General features: G+C 36.7%; 1 protein-coding gene across 1 annotated transcript in view; it reads right to left on the reverse strand.

Moving 5' to 3' along the window:
• LOC136847222 (carboxypeptidase D-like) overlaps window positions 1–22,500 on the reverse strand; it is a 237,813-nt gene that overhangs the window by 26,499 nt on the left and 188,814 nt on the right. Inside the window, exons 5-6 of the mRNA XM_067118685.1 lie at window positions 1,475–1,608; window positions 142–269 (exon numbers count right to left, since the gene is read on the reverse strand). Of these exons, the coding sequence (XP_066974786.1) occupies window positions 142–269; window positions 1,475–1,608 (262 nt within the window). The remainder of the gene's footprint in view (window positions 1–141; window positions 270–1,474; window positions 1,609–22,500) is intronic.

The raw sequence follows: 22,500 nt of genomic DNA on the forward strand, positions 1-22,500 counted from the left end.
TATATGTATATGTATATATATATATATATATATATATATATATATATATATATATATATATATGTATGTATGTATGTATGTATGTATGTATGTATATATAAAAGGCGAACCACGATCTAAATACCACTCACCTTCCTTGACCTCCCCTGACATGTGCCCTCATGAGCCACTTCGAAGCCATCCGGATTCATTGAGGGCATGATGTGGATTCGGGTGTTATCCAGCAGCCACCGAATGTACTCATCCGTCGCGTAGTTCTTTGCTAAGTACTACAGCAAAAGGTAGAGAAGAAGAAGACCATTAGTCCATGAAAGTAAAAAAAAAAAAAAAAAAAAAAAACAGAGCATTGTATTAAATATCAAAAAGTACCGATAATCTGATTATATATTTCTTTGAGTGTTTTCTAATGTGTGATTACAGAACTACTTTTCTGCTACTGTTAAAACAAAAGTAAAACAATAGTTATTGTTATAATTTTTAGCATTAATGACATGGTGGGGTGCACTCATTCAATACCTCTTCTTAGGTATAATTTTTTTTTTTTTTTTTTAACGAAAACGCTTTCGACATAGGTTGTAATTAAGGTTAACGACAGGCATAGTTAGACGTATACCTAATTGTTACACAGAACGCAGTTACAATAGTGCAATTACTAACTAAACGGAAAATATGGATAACGGCATTTAAGTGCACTACTATGATTAAAAGAGTTAAGTACACAAAGGACCAACGTGAACGGTTCAGCAGTTCCATAAGTTCAGTTTAAAAGACTACCGTCCAAGAAATCCGTTAAGAATACAGATTTTCCCAAATTAACAGTACACAAAGGACCAACGTGAACGGTTCAGCAGTTCCATAAGTTCAGTTTAAAAGACTACCGTCCAAGAAATCCGTTAAGAATACAGATTTTCCCAAATTAACAGTACAGTGTTAACTACTGATCAGAGGGGAATTAATGTCTTACATTGCAACAAATGCCGAAGGAATGCAAGTGACTTTATGAATTAATAAGTCTCTAAAGGTGGTATAGTATAAGTGAGGTTTCCAACACCGTTTTAGCATCTTAGAGTACAACATTTTAACCTGCAGTCAATGTTTTTTAGGCGGGCACAGAATTCAGGTCACGCAGACACATTGTTTACAAGGAATCTATCTTTTGCCTATAAAGGCGGGAAAATTCAAGTTACAAAACACTCGCTGCAAGATTCTGCGTGGCATTAGATATTGTCAACAATGTTGGCTACATTTACGAGGCGTTCTAGGAGCAAGAGCCTGCTCCAGCACACAGCTGCCACAATCGAATACAAAAACATTTGGTTACTTGGTGCAGTATGGTAAAACACGCCACGAGATGCACACGCGTTACACCGCCGCGCCCCAACGAAACGAACCTCGCGAGGAGAGAGACAGACAGTGCTCGCCATAAATGCAATTGCAAGAGAGACTACCATAAACTGGGGAGAAACCGGTTTACCTCTATCAAGTGGAGCAGCATCTCCCTCCCGATGGCCTCGTTGCCGTGCATATTGGCAACGTACTTGACGTTCGGTTGGCCGACGATGTGATCGTAAGGCGACGACGACACCACCATCACCCACAGGTCCCTACCTGCAAGAAGAAGAAAACGCCGACTGTAAACAAAGTGATGGGCCACGTAAACGCTTTTTACGAAGAGAACCAGCCGACCAAGAGCTTATTTTATGGGGTCATCTCTTTCCTGCCTCCCAATGTTATTTTTATTACGGGGTTTACTTTTCTCCTGTTCTTGCTGTCACATCACAGGGATATCGTAGATGGTTGTCATATCAAGATCGGCGAAACCGCATGGGACCATCTTGGGAATGCTCAGTTTAAAGGCTCTGTGTACACTTATATACATGCGCATATATATATATATATATATATATATATATATATATATATATATATATATATATATATATATATATATAATGAGAGAGAGAGAGAGAGAGAGAGAGAGAGAGAGAGAGAGAGAGAGAGAGAGAGAGAGAGAGAGAGGTATAAATCTAGCGCCCCCCGAGGGGCCAAACCATCTTTGTATTCTGGAAGTATGGCTCATAAAGCGGCGCGAGATTGCCCTGGGCGTCCCTGGCCGGGCTTTCATCTAGAATTTAGGGAGTGCCACCTAGGATTAAGCCAATCCCTATAGGGCATTATTTTCCGGTATTGGATCATTCCCAGGCATTTCACAGAAGGGCGTGTCGCTCGTCTTACTAGGGCGCACAGAGAGAGAGAGAGAGAGAGGACTATCCATTTTATATGCAAACAAAACAAAGCTAATATACTTTTAGGAATTGTATTAATTTCTCGTATTAACGATAATTTTTTCCATCAGGAGATTTACCTAATATAGGAAATTATTGGCAGGAATGAATTTAATAAGGAATATTATTAAAGAATCAGAGAGTTTTTTTTATAAAGTTAAGAATTACTTTAATAATTAATAGTTAAGAAGTTAAGTTTCACGACGGGAACTTAAAAACAAAGATGCTTATTTTTTTTTATAATTTTTTCATTAGTCAAGTAATTAGTGAAACTGAGACGTTTCCTAAAGACAAGTTAATAGCAAAGATACTATTAATACAGGAAAATAACAGTAAAGTAGAGACGCTTCTAATGAGTTGACAGCAAGGGCACGTGTATATTACCTTTGAGGAAGCGTTGTTATAATACCTATGTATATTTATCCGTGACTTGAGCGCTAAACTGAGGTAATGCCTATTTTTTTTCTTATTCTGTTCAGTGAGAAGAGAGCTATAAATCTACAGACACTCGCACTCACTCGTTCTGCTCGCTTCTAGAGTCTCGTTGCGACTCACTGCCGCTGACACTTGACTCCTAGGAGTTTGAAGACATTTTAAGTAAAAGAAATACTCAGCCATATATGAAAGACTATTGTGCCTTCCATCTACGCGGTGGGGAATCTTTATGGTCTTCGTCACAGACCACTGGATAAGGGGAACAGGACTCGGGCTTCCGAGGAGAGCATTCTTGAAAACCGAGACGAGCGGAATCAAGAGGCTTATTTCACTGCCAGGTGGAAAGGAAGGCTGAAATATCGCCCCTTGAACACGCCCGGCCGGCTCGATTCTAAGATTCACCTTCCGCCCCCCTTGTGTATGTGTATATGTGTACACACACCTCACGTATGTTTACTTTTCGCGCTACTTACTGTTAGAGTCTCAAGTGTAAACATTACAGAGAGAGAGAGAGAGAGAGAGAGAGAGAGAGAGAGAGAGAGAGAGAGAGAGAGAGAGAGAGAGTTTGCTTCTGATACATCAAACACTTCTGATCCTTCCCAGAGTATAATCGACACCATAGAAGTCATCGGAACACACCGGGTTTCATGTGCTAATTTTGATAAACAATGAATGGAAAAATTAGCAAGAAAACATAATTCTCATGATAATTAATCGAAGAAGATCGACACAAGGAGCTGCAATCAATTTTAGTTGTTTGGAATAATAATAATAATAATAATAATAATAATAATAATAATAATAATAATAATAATAATAATAATAATAATACCAATAAAACTATTCGTTGCCTACGTGCTCTAGAATTCAACTCAATGGATACCGATCAAAAAAATCTGACAGTGATTCCCTTTGTGCTATTTAGGGTTTTTAGGACCGGAGTGTAAAAACACACACATTAATATGTATTATACACATAAACAGCCACAAACACTAGGTAAGAATGAAATTAATACGGGGAAAAACGAACACCACAGTAAAAGGGTTCAGTCTGTATTACGTGACGCGTCTATCTAACCGCGAAAAAGCCTATAAGGCTACACAAAGTCTTTACTTACTAATCCACCCTCTCTCTCTCTCTCTCTCTCTCTCTCCTTTAAAGATTGCTCACTCTCTTTTCCTCTCTTTGGAATACGAATTCTCTCTACCTCTACACAGACTACAACTCACCTTCTCGCCATGTCTCTCTCTCAACTGAAAAACAAAAAGAATACGCGAATGCGCTCTCTCTCTCTCTCTCTCTCTCTCTCTCTCTCTCATCTTAAAGACTACATAAGCTCTTTTGTTCTCTCTTCTTTAAAGACTACAAGATCTCTCTCTGTCTCTTTCTTGGTAGACTACACAATTCCATTATCCCATTTCTCTCTTGCTTTATGAACTGAATGTCTCTCTCTCTCTCTCTCTCTCTCTCTCTCTCTCTCTCTCTCTCTCTCTCTCTCTCTCTCTTCCAAGCTATAAAAATGTCAAATTTTCATTAAAAGAATCAATCCTTATGAAGACTCCAAACCACTTACGTTGGATCACATATTTTTTTTTCCTTGTTTTAGTAAATCACTGGAGAAAATTTGAAGAAAAATTCTAAGCCAAAGTAATTCTTTTACAGGGTACTCTTGCCATAATAAGAATAAAGAAATAACTACTCGGCTGAATTCGAGGAACTAATACAAAAGTTTAATTTAAGAAATGATTCTTAAGATGAATTCAAATAGAACCAATTTAAAGACAGAATTATTATGATAATTAAAAACAAGTATTAATGTGAATCTAAGGAAGTAACTGTCATAATGAATTTAAAGAAAGCAGTACCGAGATAAATTAAAAGGAATAATTACTAACATATATCAAGAAAACAATTACCGAGTAAAAAGTTAGTGAAAAAATCACCATAACAAATTTAACGAAAAAAATGACCGTACTCAGATATACTTGAAAAAATGATACTAGCATGAATCTATAAAACTGATAGATAGGATCAACTGTCAATTTCCTCAGCAGGTAAGTTCTACGAATAGCGAACACCAGCGACATGAGCAATCCAATTCTGGATTTTTAGCCTTTCAATCTTTTTCACCAGCCTTGGTTGGAAGAAAATTAAGAATAAAGAAGTAAAATTTAAAAGAAAACAACTTCAGGAAATGAGTTCCAGAGCTTGATTTTCACGGAGGATATGTGGGAGGAGGTGGCCTGACAGGCGTTCAGTGGCCATTCAAGAGAAATAAAATATGATGAAAACCTGGATTTGGAATGAATTTTAAGTCTGCTTCAACGACTGCAAGAATAACGATGCTATCACTGAGGAATGATAATATAACAACCACTGTAGCACAGTAATTTAATAAAATAACTACCGTAATAATAATAATAATAATAATAATAATAATAACAATAACACGAGCATTTTCAAAAGCCTTGAGACGGACTTAAAACTGTAATTCCCATCCTCGTGTTCTCGCTCCCCTCTCGAGTCTGCCCCGTGGCACAAAGGTCTCCCCACCCAGAGGATTCTGTAAGGATCTGACCCTGAGTGAAGCCTGTCTTCGTTCGGAATAACAAAAACGAATCCAGCTAAAAATATACAGAAGACTGTAAGGAAGAAAAAAGATTTTACCCAACAAGTAAACGTCTTCCAAAGAATCTTTATTATTGACAACTTTATTCACATGTGGACAATACGTCGAAGACTGGGGGTTTATGGCCTTTTGAACTTAACAATAATAATAATAATAATAACAATAATAATAGGTACATCAAGTACTTGATGTGGGAATTCCTTGCACAGGCGAGGAATCCTTAATTTCGCAATTAAAAGATCAACGACTTTTTGGAAGAAATAATAATATTCTATCATAATAAAACCCAAGTGGATCTGATTTTGTTTGTCCTTCCCGGGTGACAGTACAGGAGACATGACACAGCCACCATCCCTAGAAATATTTATCCGCCACGGATGGTGGCGGGGTAGGTAGGGGAGACATCCAACCACATCCTGCAAACCTATCTGTCCGCCTCGGGTTGGAGCAGGGTAGGTAGGGGAGACAGCAGCGCCAAGTTCCAGCGCGCTTAGCGCGCGCCAACAAGCTCGTAATAATAATAATAATAATAATAATAATAATAATAATAATAATAATAATAATAATAGCTGACATTCACCTGATAAGGACAACATATAAATAACAGAATCCCAGCTTTAGTCCCAAATCGACATTATCTCCTCTGAAGAATATGAGTAAAAAAGAGAGAGAGAGAGAGAGAGAGAGAAAAAAAACAACACAGGACTCGATACCACCGGGGATGTCTTATCTAAAGGTTCACGAAGAATGGACGAGGAACAGCCGCATCAACACTATATTAGGAGATATCTAGATCACAAAGAGAAGGGGGACGTGTTTGGGAGAGATTACCGGGAGAGAGAGGAGAGAGAGAGGAGAGAGAGAGAGAGAGAGAGAGAGAGAGAGAGAGAGAGAGAGAGAGAGAGAGAAAGGGGTAGGAAGGTGCTGAGAGAAGGAGCGACGTTAGATTGTGTGGAGTGAAGATATGGACTGGAAGGATAGGATGAACAGAATAAGAAGATATCTGAGAGAGAGAGAGAGAGAGAGAGAGAGAGAGAGAGAGAGAGAGAGAGAGAGAGAGAGAGAGAGAGAAGGGGACAACACACAGGAGACAATAGTGAACCAAATAAAATGAAATAGACATTAAAGAGAAAAAGGAGACTGAAGAAAAATAAGAGGAAAAAGCAGAAAATAAGAAAAAAACAGAAATAAGAATTTGGAATGAGAGAAAACATTCCTTTAAGGCGAAAGATAACCTACAGGTCTGAAAAACACGGAATGCACGTTTGAAACACGAAGAAAAAAAAATAAAACACAAAGCCCATATATTAATATAAATAACACACACACACATATATATACAGTATATATATTTATACTGTATACATAAATTTTTGACTAAGTGAGTCAGTTGGTAACGCCCTTTCCATTGGAAGATTGGAAGACCTGGCTTCGATCTCATTGTGAATCAGAAATATATTTCTGTAACGTGTGATTGTGTGTTGACTGCTTCTAACATATTTCACACATATATATATATATGTATATATATATATATATATATATATATATATATATATATATATATATATATATATATATATATATTACTGGCAATGGTGCCAATTAACCTCATTCAAAAAGACATTCTGGCAACAGAAAAACAGGCAGGTCAACATCATGTGGAACTATCCTCTCTCAGGGATTAAGAGCGTGTGTTAAGAAAAAATTGAGTTTTAAAAATATATATATATATATATATATATATATATATATATATATATATATATATATATATATATATATATATATATATATATATATACTTTTTCAGTAGAGGAAAACAGTTTGAAGCCTTCAAGTAAAATGGAACTAAAGGGCCCATTGTCTTCTCACTCATCATAATTTTCAGGCCAAGATTTTTTTCCCCTTTTTCAGCTTCCGTCTCTCCTCATCTCCCAAGATTTCCTTCCGTCCAGGCTCTGACTGACTACACCCCTTCCCCAATCCCTATACACCCCTGAATGCCAATGCACCGTCCTTATCCACCCCCAACCCTCCCCCTTCTAGCCCTTGACGTGTTACCTTGGAATGAACTGCTTTCATCCAGGTGACAGCAGAGCCCTTCACGCTGTCACTTTACAAGTCTAACTCCTATCTTGCTCGGACGCCTCTTCCCGTGAAACGTCTGCAACAGCCCGCAACCATCCCGTCTATGCACCTATTCTTTTTCGTGAGAGGCCAGTTGTGATGAAAAGAGGGCCGTAACGGCCCCTTCAAACCTACTTTCTCTCTCTCTCTCTCTCTCTCTCTCTCTCTCTCTCTCCTCTCTCTTCCTCTCTGGTGGTTCGTCCTCGGTCTAGAGAAGTTTTTCATTTTCACACAAGTTGGTGTATTGTAGAGTTTTCATTTTCCTTATTTTTCAGTTTTAATCCCACTCATTCTATATGCCGAGAAATGCGTGTTTTATTTTATACCATGGCGTCTGTACTTTCACTATCACGCCTCGCGCTGGTTGGTCCCCCGTCCAGGTATATGTGATTATTTCTGTCACCATCACAGACTTTCCGTTTCTTCACTCTCGCACTTGCACTGATGTCCAGTCTCCCGTCTTCATTTTCACGTGGCGACAGTGCAATGTGTACTACCCTAGTCGTTCTTTCCTTTTACCTCAATATTTGAGGCCTTAAAAATTTACATTTTTATGCTGTTTCTGTGGCATCTTTCACTACCTATCCTTTTTCTCTCTCTCTTTACTACAACACCTGCATTAATTTAAAAAATTAATCTTTTAAATTCAGTTACCATTTCTTTTTGCCACTATGCCTGTGCTACTATCGTAGTCTTTCTGTTTGTTTGTTTCCAGACCAGCATTAATTTGAAGGCCCCTGAAATCCGTCTCTGAGTCGGTCTGTTTGTCTTTTCGTCGAGTTTATTCTCGAGGCAGGACGGCCAAATGAACAATAGAAGCAGACCAACCACCAAAGGGCCTTCCGTCCCAAGCGACCCATTCCTTTACCGTCTCCACGGTCCTCCATCACCGTCTACCCCGATCCTACTTCCTCCGTCGAATTATGGAGCCTTTCCCCCAAGGAACCGGCACCCCCCTCTCCCCTCTCCTCTCCCCTTCCCTCACCAGACCCTCCAATTTTCTTCAAATATCCCCCTTCCCATCTCAACGCACCCGAGGCCTTTCCCCTCCATATTAGACGTGTGACAACAAAGACATTAGAGGAAAAGAGAAAAAGGCCCAGTCCTCGAGAGAGAGAGAGAGAGAGAGAGAGAGAGAGAGAGAGAGAGAGAGAGAGAGAGAGAGAGAAAATAAAATGAGTTCCATTGTTATTACATTTTGAGAGTTTCTGTTCCTGGTTTCTGTGGAATACAAAGGTATTGTGACTCGGTCAGCTCAAACTGGATCTTGTTTTATTTCAATTTGCGGCGATCAGTTCTAGAAGCGGCAGTGTTTTGATAACACAGAGCCTGATCTAGTTTCAAGATATACAAAGTTGTTTGTGAACAAATAATTATTTTACTTTGTAAATACATTTAACTAGTCACTCTTGAGCTTGGGTTATCGATCTGTAGATGAATATATCTAATTCATACGTCATCTTAAGGTTTTGAGGCAGAGACAAGTAAGAAGCAGGTGGAGTGATTCAATAAACACAGCATAAGGCACAGAATTCCGCATTTTGGCAGTAAATGACATGGAAGTGTTCGAATCCGTTGACGCCAAAGTTCGCGACTTCCAAACCACGTCTCCGGGCCCATATATATATATATATGTATATATATATATATATATATATATATATATATATATATATATAATATACATATATATACACATACACACATAATATATATATATATATATATATATATATATATATATATATATATATATATATATATATATATATATAATACACACACACACACACACACACACATATATATATATATATATATATATATATATATATATATATATATATACAGTATATAGTATAAATAAAAGAAAGGTAAAGAGTTCGCCCAAGCATGACTGACACAACCACAAATAAATGAGCAAAAAGATTATGGTTGTTGATGTCCTGAAAAGATGTTTGCATAATAAGCTCTGCATGCACTATCCTAATAGCTAGCATATAAATCATAAAAACGAACGGTTGTTCAACAGAGGGTGTAATTACATATAATTAAAGGTTAGGGGTGAATAACTGACGCGCGGGTGTGAAAGACACGCGAAGTCAATTGATATATGGACATCAATAGTGCGTATAGATAATCTACCTGTACATGCGTATATGAAAGGCGCATGTAGACAATTTGCATGTACTGTAGGTATGAAAAGAAAGTGAGGATAAAATATAGGTTGGTATGGAATATAAATGTGAATAATAGGTATGGAGATACGAAGCGATTGTTTGCAAAACTGATATTTGCATATGGTAACCACGTATAATAAATGATTATTTGTAAATGAAAGATCTATGGGGGCAGTAACTGGTACATGGTTATGGAAAGCACGCATAGATATTCTGCAACTTGATATGAATGGCAAATATGATTAATCGATGCTTATATGAAAAACGCGCGTGGATAATTGATAAGAAGATATGATCACCCATCAGGCCACCTCTTCCCAGACCTTACAGACCTTACAATTCGTTCGGGTTGCCCCAGGTCCCTCAGTGTGAGGCGCCTTTGATGTCTACCAGAGAGTTGCTAATGCATCTTCCGGTATATTTTGCATCTTCCAGTCTTGGATGGTCTGGGATGCATCTTAGGATATTTGTCGAGCTTATTCTTAAACATCTACGCTCACTCCTGTTATGTTCCTCAGATGAGCTGGTAGCGCATTGAATAGACGCTGCATTATCGATGCTGGTGCGTGGGTGGATTAATGTCCTGTGTGCTTTCATTAATTTTCCTGGTATAGTTTTTGGCACTGTTAATCTACCTCGCTTGCTCTTTTTTGATAATTTTAGTTCCATGATATTTTCGGTACTTCCTTCTATCTGTTCCATGCTTGAATTACCATGTAGCGTTCTCTCTCCTTTCAAGACTATATAAATTTAAGATTGTAGTCTTTCCAGCAGTCAAGGTCCTCTTCTCTCTCTATTCTAGCTGTAAATGACCTTTGTACACTCTCTATTTGTGCAATATCCTTTTGGTAGTGTGGGTACCATATTATATTGCAATATTCAAGTGGACTACGATAAATGACGTTTTATAAAGCATAATCATGTGTTCAGCTTTCTTGTTTTGAAATTATTGGAACAACATTCCCATTTTTGCTTGCATTTTGCCAATAGAATTGCTATTTGATCATTGCATAACATATTCCTATTCAACATCACACCAAGGTCTTTAACTGCTTCCTTGTTTGTGATTGTCTCATTATTAGGTCCTTTATATGCATAGCATTCCTACTTTTATCACCATAGTTCATTGATTCAAATTTATCAAGAGTTAAATACCATCCTATTTATCTCTGCCCCATTTATATATTTTATTTTAGGTCTCTTTGTAGCGAGTTCCTATCTTCATCACAAGCAATTTCTCTACTTATTCTTGTGTCATCTGCATGAAACTTCTACTACTGAGTCCTTAACATTACTGTCTATGTCTGCAATCATAATCACAAACAACAATGCAGCTAACACCGTACCACTGTGGTACACCGGATATTATCAGAGCTTCATCCGATTTCATCGTTTGCAATCGCCATCTGTTTCTGTTTGCAAAATTCTTTTATCATCTTCCTACTTTGTCAACAATGTTATGTTTCTAATTTTTTCGCAATATATTATGATCTACCTTGTCAAAAGCTTTTGCAAAGTCTAGGTAAACCACATCTGTATCTTTTTCATTTATCATATATTTTATATATGTTTTCATGGTGGACTAACAGTTGGCTTGTGTACTTTTTCCGGTACAAAACCATGTTGTCTATATTGAACAATCTATTTTTCATTAAATGTTTCATTATATTTTTTTATTACCCTTTCATATACTTTCATAATATGAGATGTCAGACTCACAGGCCTATATTACTTGCCTCTAGTCTTGAACCACTTTTGAAAAGTAGGAGTAATATATGCTAATTTATGCTCATCATAAATCTTGCCTGTATCTATACTTTGTCTTAATAATATTGCTAGCTGGTGCGATTGAATGAACCACTTTCTTTAACAATATGACAGGTACTCCATCTGTCCTGCTGCTGATCCATTTTTAATTTCTTTAATAGCCTGCACAATATCTGGCTTCTTGTAATATCTGTTATCTGATAAGTATTCAGTATTTTCATCTCTTATTTCTGTATCATTATCTTCATTTTCAATTTAGGTGTAAATTCACTCTTATATCTTTCTGCCAATATGTTACATATTTCCTTTTTCATTCGTTAATCGCCTTCAATTCTTAGAGGGCCTATTTCTACTCTTATTTTATTCATCTTTTTGCATATGGATAAAAAATTTTAGGGTTTTGCTTGATATTTTGTAGTGTCATTTCTTCTAGGTTCCCTTTTTCATTTTCTTTGATTGTATAATCTTGTTTCTGCATTTTCTATCTTACTTTTTAGTTCCATCACTTTCCATGCATTCTTTTCTTTTGCAAGAGCTTTTCCACTTTCTAATTTTCTGAACAAGATTCTTCTGTCTTGGAATTCGTGACTGATTACTTTTTCTTCGGTATATATTTTTCCACTATTTCCTCTAATATTTTATATAATATATCGGTATTTACCTGTATATCATCACTTACAAATATATTTTCCCATTCTCTTTGTTTAATTTTCATTTATTTTTGACCATTTATATTTCTTACTATAAATTGTATTTCCATATCCTTCCATTTTTTCGTTTCTTGCTTTTCTCTGTTTTCATATGTTCTGGAACGGACTGTTAGTTCTATGACATTATGGTCCGAAATACTCGTGTTATATACTATTATTTCTTTTAACATAGTTCACCTCGTTCACAAATACTAGATCTAAATATTATCCTTTCTTGTTGGTAGGTGATTTATTTGCTGAATGTTATGTTTCTATAGCATATCTAATAGCTTTTCAAATGCCTCTTATCTTCTGCACTACTATTGCTCTCTTTTTTATATGTATAAATACAACCACAGTCTCCTATTCGTTCTTTCCATTCTACAAAAAGGAAAGTTAAAGTCTCAGTTAGGAGTATAGTCCAGTCCTTGTGATTTCTACATATTTCATCCAATTTTTCAATTATTATGTCAAACTCTTTAGTATTAGGGTCTATATTACAATGTTCACTAATTTTTCATATTCAAAATTCTACTGCTATTAATTCACATTCTGTGTTACTATATTTCTCACAGATTTTTTCCTTGATTGGCATCTCTCCCATATATCGCGGTTCCCCTGATTTCTATTTTTTCTATCTGATCTATAAGTTTGGAAACCCTTTATCTGGTCATCATTACCAGTCTCTTGGGAATACCAGGTTTCACTTATATTCAATATTTCTATTTTTTCATTTTTGGGTTAGTTCTTCTAAGAACTCTATCTTTCTTCTTTTGAGTTACTCAGAAACTAAACCTGCGCGTTCATCACTATGATGGTTTGCGTATTATCTCCATTATCTAATATAAGGTAATAATAAGGATTTTCCCATGTCTCTTTCCTGTTCTGATATGTTGATCTTTTTTCATTTCCAGAAATTCGTACATTTAGTCAGCGGAAAACGTCAGTCCTTTTGGACTACATGGTTTCAGTACTGTTTTCGGTTTACTGCTAAGTTTTGGAATTCTCTTCCTGACTCTGTCTTCCCCTGATTCTTACGACCTGATATATGGATTACGTGTGCATAAAAGGCACGTGTGGATAACTGATTTGCGGATATGAAGAAGGATTCCCGTACTTGAAACAATCACAGGTATGAGGGCAGGGCAGGGGCACTTGAATTAAATTGAATATAGAATTTGGGCCAAATGCCAAGCACTGGGACCTTAAAGTCATTCAGCGCTGAAACGGAAATTGACAGTAAGAAAGTTTGAAAGGTGTAACAGGAGAGGAAAACCTCAGCGCAGCAGTTCACTGTGAATCAATTGTTAGGAGAGGGTGCAAAGTCAGATGGAAGAAAGAGAATATGAAAGGAGGTACAGTAAAAGGAACGAAAGGGGTTGCAGCTAGGGGCCGAAGGGACGCTGCAAAGAACCTTAAGTAATGCCTACAGTGCACCGCGCGTGAGGTGCACTGACGGCAGTACCCCCCTACGGGAAGGGCACTTGAGGGGCATATAATTTACGTAGAAGGAGCATCTTGATGGAGGATGCAGGCAGAAGATGTGAATACAATTTAGAAGTTTATAAAATGCACTTCTTAATGCGTAATGACTTGGTCAAACCTCCAAGGGAAGATTTTGAGTAATTCTGCTCCAGTAAAAATAAGAGGAATGAGAAAATTGAAAAGAGAGAGAGAGAGAGAGAGAGAGAGAGAGAGAGAGAGAGAGAGAGAGAGAGAGAGAGAGCCTGACAACTTCATGCAATCTGCATTAAGTACAAACGGTTCCCAACAAAATTCAAGTACCGTGAAGAGAGAGAGAGAGAGAGAGAGAGAGAGATCATGCAAGTTATCTATATTCAAGCAATATTAGTAAAACGAGAATATCCAACGAAATAATCTGGGAACCAGGTATAATGAACCACCTTCCCCTGAAATCAATTTCATTACACCAAGTGTTGAAACCTACAAAAAAAATACACAAACAAAGGAAAACGAAACAATACAACACACACCAGAACACCACTTAAGCAAACACAAACCAAACGCCAACGAATGACAAGAAACGAAAGTGGAAGGAGAGACAGGGAAGCGTGGAAGGAAAGGAAAGGAAAGGAAAGGAGTGTGTGGAGGCGGGGGGGCTGGGGGGGCGGGAGGCGAGAGCCGCAGCAGCAGGTAACGCCAACTGAATTAATCCAAAAGTTGAACGAGGGTCCTTAGCATGCATCTAGGCCTACAGAAGAGGTCCTTCGGAGCCACACCTACTTGGGGGAGACTTCAAGGATACGGGATGACATAGAGGCTGCAACTGACCCGTAAATGATGTTTTCAGCAAATATAAGGGATTTAAATGTGTCTTTTCGGGCTGTCTTCTATTCGTCGTTTGAAGAAAACATGATTTAAGGACTCAAACGAAGCCTTTTTTCTGATTTCCTTTCTGCCTCTGGTTTTACAAATAATATACAGGTTTAGTATTTATACTTTCATGCACATTCACTGTGTCTATGTTAAAATATAGGGTTTTAAATGGGCCTTTATCTTTCTGTTCTTCATTCACGGAAAAATACATTTATCTCAATTACAGATTTTTTTGGCTCTTTCTCAATCTGATAATTTTTTTGCTGTCTTTCAGGTTTCGTTGTGTGACAAAGGCGTTTACTGAAATATTAAATAAAAAATAAAAGGATTTAAAAAAGCGTTTTTTCTTCGATGTTTACATTTCAATTTAAAAAAAACGCCGTAACGACTAAGTTCTCCCTTTTGTTATCTACTGTAAATAACGTATTATGATTTTGGAGATATTTTTGACGCGCTTTCTGTACATACACATTCATACAGACATGTCTGTAACACATCAAAGGATTGCATAGCAAATTAATTTTGAAGGATATGTGCTTTGAAATGCATGGAAACACATTTATATATATATATATATATATATATATATATATATATATATATATATATATATATATATATATATGTGTGTGTGTGTGTGTGTGTATACACACACACACACACACACAGTTCAACCTGAAGCCATTCCCAAACACGGATGGCTTCAAAAGTAAATAAACTAATGTCAAGGCCACTGTCATCCCTTTAACTACCAAATCACTCATGAACACCCTGTGCAGAAAAACTTACCTAAACACTGGCTATTTCATACGGCAGCACTGAACATATATATATATATATATATATATATATATATATATATATATATATATATATATATACATATATATATATATATATATATATATATATATATATATATATGAGTGTATATATGTATACATATATACATACATACATATATATACGCACGCACACACAAACTACGACATTCACATAAGGTACGTTTGCCTCCAGGCAAAGGGATCGATCAATCTCTTATCCCTTCCCAAAACCTTGTTTTCCTGGTTCCTTAACATAACTCAATCGCCGTCGTTCGCTCTTCATTAAATTCGATGTTTTATTGTCGCCATCTATTCAGGCCGGGCGCTCATTACATTTCGCCTGCTGATTATTGGTCGCTAAAGACCCGATTCTTTCCCCTCCCCCCCCAAGCACCAACCAACTCTGCAGATCGTCACTGCATTTATTCCATTATCCGTTATCCATTACTTCATTCCTCGTTTCGATTACTCCTCTCCCCGCATTACCGATTCCGTTATTACGGAAATTTGTGCAGACCATATACAATATACATGAATACACACATGCACACACTATTGAATACTGTATGTATGTATATATATATATATGCATATATATGTATATATATGTATGTATATATATACATATATATATATATATAATATATACATATATATATATATATATATATATATATATATATATATATATATATATATATATATATATATATACACATAAAACCATTGCCAAAACATGAAGTGGTTCCTTAGAAAAACACAAAACAACTGTTTGCTGCCCCCATTCATATTTTCATCAGCTGAATCGTGAATGAACCTTCACTGAAGGCTCATCCTTGAGCGTCAAGTTCCCTACACTCTGCATATTCCCCCCTACCCTGCAAACACTTCCAGTGCCTCCTGGGTATTAACGCCCTTCCTTTCCAAGACCTCTTTCACCTTAGTTACCAATCTCTTTCTAGGTCAACTTCTTCTCCTTCCCCCAACACTTGTGAACTGTATACTCTTCTCACCGACCTATCGTTTCCTATCTTTCCATACGACCGAACCACTTTAAAATATTTTGATCCACATGTGTATCCTAATATAAAAAGAATGACATACCTGTAAGAAAATAATGAACAGGAAAATACACAGCAATATAATGTGCTTGGATATAAGTACAGTTTTGTTACAAAACCAAATATTACCATTATTTTCGACATGACGTACACTAATTATATGCACACAACGTACTTATACAAATGTTAGCTAGGAATCTAGATTCTTTTTCCTAGAAAAATCTAGAAACAGGTAAGGAAAGATTTGATTTTTCAGCTTGTTTACTAGTGTGGAATTATTTCTGTTATACAGCGCTAACTTAGCTAAATCACTCTTCATTATTCCCAATATTCATTATCTTAAATTTAGTACAACAGTAAAAAACCCCAGACACCAACACGACTGCTATCCATCCGGTTTGGGCAATCAAGTGTGTGTTATGCTTGTAAAACTGCCCAAGTCTCAGCTGAACATGCTTCTCTCTCTCTCTCTCTCTCTCTCTCTCTCTCTCTCTCTCTCTCTCTCTCTCTCTCTCCATTCGCTTTCAAGGGAGTTTCCTTGGCCCAAAATAAGTAGAAACTTTTACAATAGACGTCACGCTATAACGGAAAGCCCTTGTATTCGCTTTATTTATAACATTCTCTGATATTATCTAGACCTTCGTACGCTTTGCCCAGACATTATAACCCCTACATCCAAAAACATGAAGGGAAAAATTTTTTTACCCTATCATCTAAATCTTACTACTGTCAAAAATGATAGGTTTATTAGAATCGTCTTCTATTCGTAATGGTAAAATTTTTCAGTGCTTAATCTGTTTACTCAGTAAATAAATTGAAAGATTTTCAGTTTTCGTTAAGAAATTCCCGCCATATTCTTATTATCTGTCTTTAAAGAGATGGTATTTTCTAGGCCTTTTATCTATCTATATATCTGTGGTCTTTGCAATGTCACTTTACAGAGAGTAGTTCAGTCAATTAGGCCATGGGCAGGTGGATATTTCAAACGTACATGTAAACAGTACATACATAAATACACACACAATATATATAATATATTTTTTTTATCTAAGAGAGACTTGGTTCTTTTAGAAATCTACAAGATTTCTTTTACACATTTATATATATGCCTTCACACATACAACCTAATGATTTCCACACTTCTACCTCGCATCGTTGACACATGCACAAATACATGCTGACATACACAAATCCTAAGTTATTGTTTTGATTTTTATGTAAAGGAAAACTATTGAGATGGCTTTGTCTGTCCGTCGGTACTTTTTCTGTCCGCCCTCAGATCTTAAAAACTACTGAGGCAAATTGGTATGTTGATCGTCCGCCCTCCAATCGTCAAACATACCAAATTGCAGCCTTGTAGCCTAAGTAGTTTTTATTTTGTTTAAGGTTAAATTTAGCCATAATAATGTGTCTGGCAGCTATATAGGACAGGCCACCACCGGGCCGTGGTTGAGGTTTCATGGGCCGCAGTTCATACAGCATTAAACCGAGACCACCGACAGATAGATCTGTTATCCGTGGCCTTGATTATACCCTGTACAGAAAACTCGATTGCGCCGAAGTTTTTTACTTGTTTATTTCTGAAGGGAGCCAACTCTGTTTCGACATCTAGATGCCTCCGCTCAAATACACGCATTCATACACATTTTCAAAAGCGTCCAGATCACAGACGGTTAATGATGTTGAGACAGGCGCCCAAACCAAGAAAGTGCTTCTTGAAAATTCGTGCGCCTTTAATCCGAAGAAGAAAAAGCGAGGAGGCGAGAGAGTCTTTTGATGACTGAGGAGGAAGGCAGAGGGAGCAGTCCCATTCCAAAGCTACGGAAAACAAAAGACTGCGGTGGGGAGTACCTGCGCATTTCCACTGACCTCATTCATATATATATATATATATATATATATATATATATATATATATATATATATATATATATATATATATATATATATATATATATAGATACTGTATATATATGTAGGTTGGAAATATGCAGCTCTTTAAATCATTAACATTTGGAAGAGGCTGTAGTATCATTCTAAACATACCATTCTCTCAAGATTTTCAAATTAGTATCGCTGTTTAGGTGCTTATTTTGATCTGTTGTTTAACTTGTCCTGACTACTTTTTTATTTGTCAGTCTTTTCGCAGTCACGTGATTTCACGAATAATAATAATAATAATAATAATAATAATAATAATAATAATAAAATGTGTGAGATGACATCTATGGGTATGAAACTGCATGAGATGAACGAATCATATATGATTAATAAGACATCTGGCTTTTCTTTCTTACACAGGATACGTATTCCCCGGTTGTAATGAGTCTTACTTACAAAAACTACGCTACACTTATCAGGTGTCTTACTTAGAGTGCGTATTTGCAGTTGTAAAGTGCATCACGCAGAATACGCATCCTTCAATTTTAAGGTAATTTACGCACAGCGCCATACGCATTCTGCATTAGATAAGTATCTTCCGTAAAATGTGCATTCCACAGCTGGCAAATGCCTTAAATATGACGTTGCTGGAAAGAGAGAGAGAGAGAGAGAGAGAGAGAGAGAGAGAAGCAGGCCATCTACAGGCACACCATGTGAATACAAATAATTCCCAACAAAATTGCTACACACACACACACACAGAGAGAGAGAGAGAGAGAGAGAGAGAGAGCGATATGGGTATGAAGAAAGAAGTAAGAGCAAGATGTTGATAAAGTAAAAAAACTCAAGAGGAAAGAAAGACAGAAGCCATGAGAGAGAGAGAGAGAGAGAGAGAGCAGAGAAGGGGTAAGGCATGATAAGGCCGGGAGACCCCCTTCGCTGTCATTTACAAATGTCCTTAGTTGACAATCCCGATGTGGCTCAGCCTGATGCCTCCACAGAACTAGTCCAGTACGGGAGTGTGTTTGAAGGAGAGAGAGAGAGAGAGAGAGAGAGAGAGAGAGAGAGTCACTGAACGGGGAAACCCTTCAGAATTTCAATACAAAACGAAGCGAAGCGGTATAATGGAAATAGCGAAGTAATAAAGTTCAGTCATGGCCGGTAAATGGAAATATATAACAATTCCTGAAGGTGCCATATATCTCACTTTTCCTCTTCTTCCCTCTTTCTCTTAATCTTCATGCTTTCTCTCTCTCTCTCTCTCTCTCTCTCTCTCTCTCTCTCTCTCTCTCTCTCATGGCTTCTGTCTTTCTTTCCTTCGAGTTTTTTTTTTTACTTTATCAACATCTTGTCCTTACTCTTCTTCTCATACCCTCTATGATCGCTATCTCTCTCTCTCTCTCTCTCTCTCTCTCTCTCTCTCTCTCTCTCTCTCTCTCTCCTTGAACTATATAAGTTCGCATTATAAATATAAATATAAAGCTTATTTTAAAGATTAAACTCACGTAAATATTAACAGTAAATGTTAACGTATACAAATATATAAACACACACACACACACACACACATGTATATATATATATATATATATATATATATATATATATATATATATATATATATATATATATATATATAACATGTAATGTGTCTGTCGATCTTTTTGTAAATGCGTATTCAACAATTCACATTTCTTTACCAGGTCTGACGACAAGATCGAAATCTACAACGGGAAACGAATCTCACTGGACTATAATGAATCTGCATAGGATTTAGATGTCTATGGTATGTTTCGAGTTTGATATCACTGAAAGATCCTCTTATTGTTTTTCACTGGGTAGGTTTCATCAAAAGGTTTCTATTTACCTTTGTTGTCTGCATGTGTGACTCAGTGGTAGCGCGCTCAGTTCGTATTTGTATGGCCTTTGGTTTGGACCCGGGGTACCGCTATAAAGCAACCCAGCTATGGATGGGTACGAGTGGAAGCTAGGGGTCAAGAAAAAAAAAAAAGGGGAGGGCTTGAGGCTATTTATGTTCCTCATTGGACCGGTCGATATCGTTCTCGGCTAGCACTGTGCTGGGCCTGCGTTCGATTCTCCGGCCAGCCAGTGAGGAATTAGAGGAATTTATTTCTGGTGATAGAAATTCATTTCTCGGTATAAAGTGGTTCAGTTTTCCACAATAAGCTGTAGGTCCGTTGCTGAGGTAACCAATTGGTTCTTAGCCATGTAAATAAGTCTAATCCTTCGAGGCCAGCCCTAGGAGAGCTGTTAATCAGCTCAGTGGTCTGGATTAAACTAAGCTATGCTTAACTTTTTTTTTTAGCAACCTTACTGAAGGCAGGAGGGCGATGTTACTCGACCACCACATCTCCACTGGAGGGGTGGGTAGAGCTCTCGGCTAGCACGCTGTTGGCCAGCGGTCGACTCTCTGACCGGCCAATGAAGAATTAGAGGAATTTATTTCTGGTGATAGAAATTCATTTCTCGCCATAGTGTGGTTCGGATTCCACAATACGCTGTAGGTCCCGTTGCTAGGTAACGGTTGGTTCTTAGCCACGTAAAGATAAGTCTAATCCTTCAGGCCAGCCCTGAGAGCTGTTAATCCAGCTCAGTGGTGGTTAAACCAAGATAAACTTAACTTGTTTACATCTGGAAAGGAAAATGTCTTACAGTGAAAAAAGCTACGCATATGTATCATTAAATTACAAAGGTCCGCAATACTAGACTGGTTTATCTCAAAATATATCTTCTTCTTCTTCCAGCTTGTTCCATTTTTATCGCCGTTTCGGATGAGCCGTTTCATTTCGGCTCATTCCATGGTTTATCTCAAATATATATATATATAATATATATTTATTTATATATATATATAATATATATATATATATATATATATATATATATATATATATATATATATATATATATACATACATACATATATACATACATACATATAATATATATATATATATATATATATATATATATATATATATATATATATATATATATATATATATATATATATATATATATATATATATATATACACAATATATATATATATAAATTATATACACACACATCAAGTAAAGGATCAAAGTGCTAGAGCCCAGATACTAAAGGAATATTTAACAAGGAAGAAAAAGGGGCAAGGGACGAAAAATATAATCTACGGATATGGCACGCCAGATTTCACTTACTAGGAAACTTGCGCAAACGACAGGTATTAACAGGGGATTACCTGAGGTTATGAATAGCCTTCCCCACCCACCCGGGGCTCAGGTTAAAACCTATGCCGTTTAAAAAAAAAAAAACTCCAAACTTTTCTTAGAAGAGATACAGACATATTCATAAACTAAACCTGGTTTCCAGCGGGTGAGTAAGAGTGGTACATTAATTTCAGCCTTTACATAGAAAATAAATAACTCAAAGACTGCTGTAGAGTTTTTAATTAAAATCTCTCTTTTAGTCTTTAGTTTATTTGCTGAATACATATATATATATATATATATATATATATATATATATATATATATATATATGCGTATGTATCAAAATATATTAAATTAGGCACATTAATAATAAACTATATGAAAATATCAAATGAAAGAAGTTAATACCAAGACGAAAGACCGAATAGAGAAGGGTGTTGATTGTCTGGTTAAACCTCTATCTTGAAAAATCACATCAGATGCTGAAACCTGAACGAAACTTTGACAGACTAGTGCAAGCAGCAGTGAGTCACAATTATCCCCGAGAGCCTTGTAGAACAGGAATGAGAAATGAAAGAAATTAAATTACAGATAAAAACATAATTACGAAAAAAGCAAAGAAGCAATAAATCGTATGCAATGAAAGACAAACGAAGACAAAAACCATATTACAAAAAGCAAACAAAACCATAAAAGTGGGGTAAAATGCAGCTCTCCCGAGACCAATTAAATAAATGAGATGGGAGGAGAAAGAAGAAGAAAAAAAAAATCAGTGGGATCAAGGAGAGGTGGAAACAACCTCTGTTTGGGGTTAATGGGAGCTGCTGTTGGTCTTCCTTTCCTCCGCTTCTTCTTCTTTTTCAAGTGGCCCCATCACGACCACCTGGCTCACTATTGGTCTCTCCCACACCCACACCACATTTCCCCTCACACTCCATGTCAGCTCTCTCTCTCTCTCTCTCTCTCTCTCTCTCTCTCTCTCTCTCTCTCTCTCTCTCTCTCTCTCACATTTCCCCTTACACTCCATGTCAACTCTCTCTCTCCCTTCCTTTTGGGAGTT

Source organism: Macrobrachium rosenbergii, chromosome 16 (genome assembly GCF_040412425.1).
Source record: "Macrobrachium rosenbergii isolate ZJJX-2024 chromosome 16, ASM4041242v1, whole genome shotgun sequence".
Lineage (NCBI taxonomy): Eukaryota > Metazoa > Arthropoda > Malacostraca > Decapoda > Palaemonidae > Macrobrachium > Macrobrachium rosenbergii.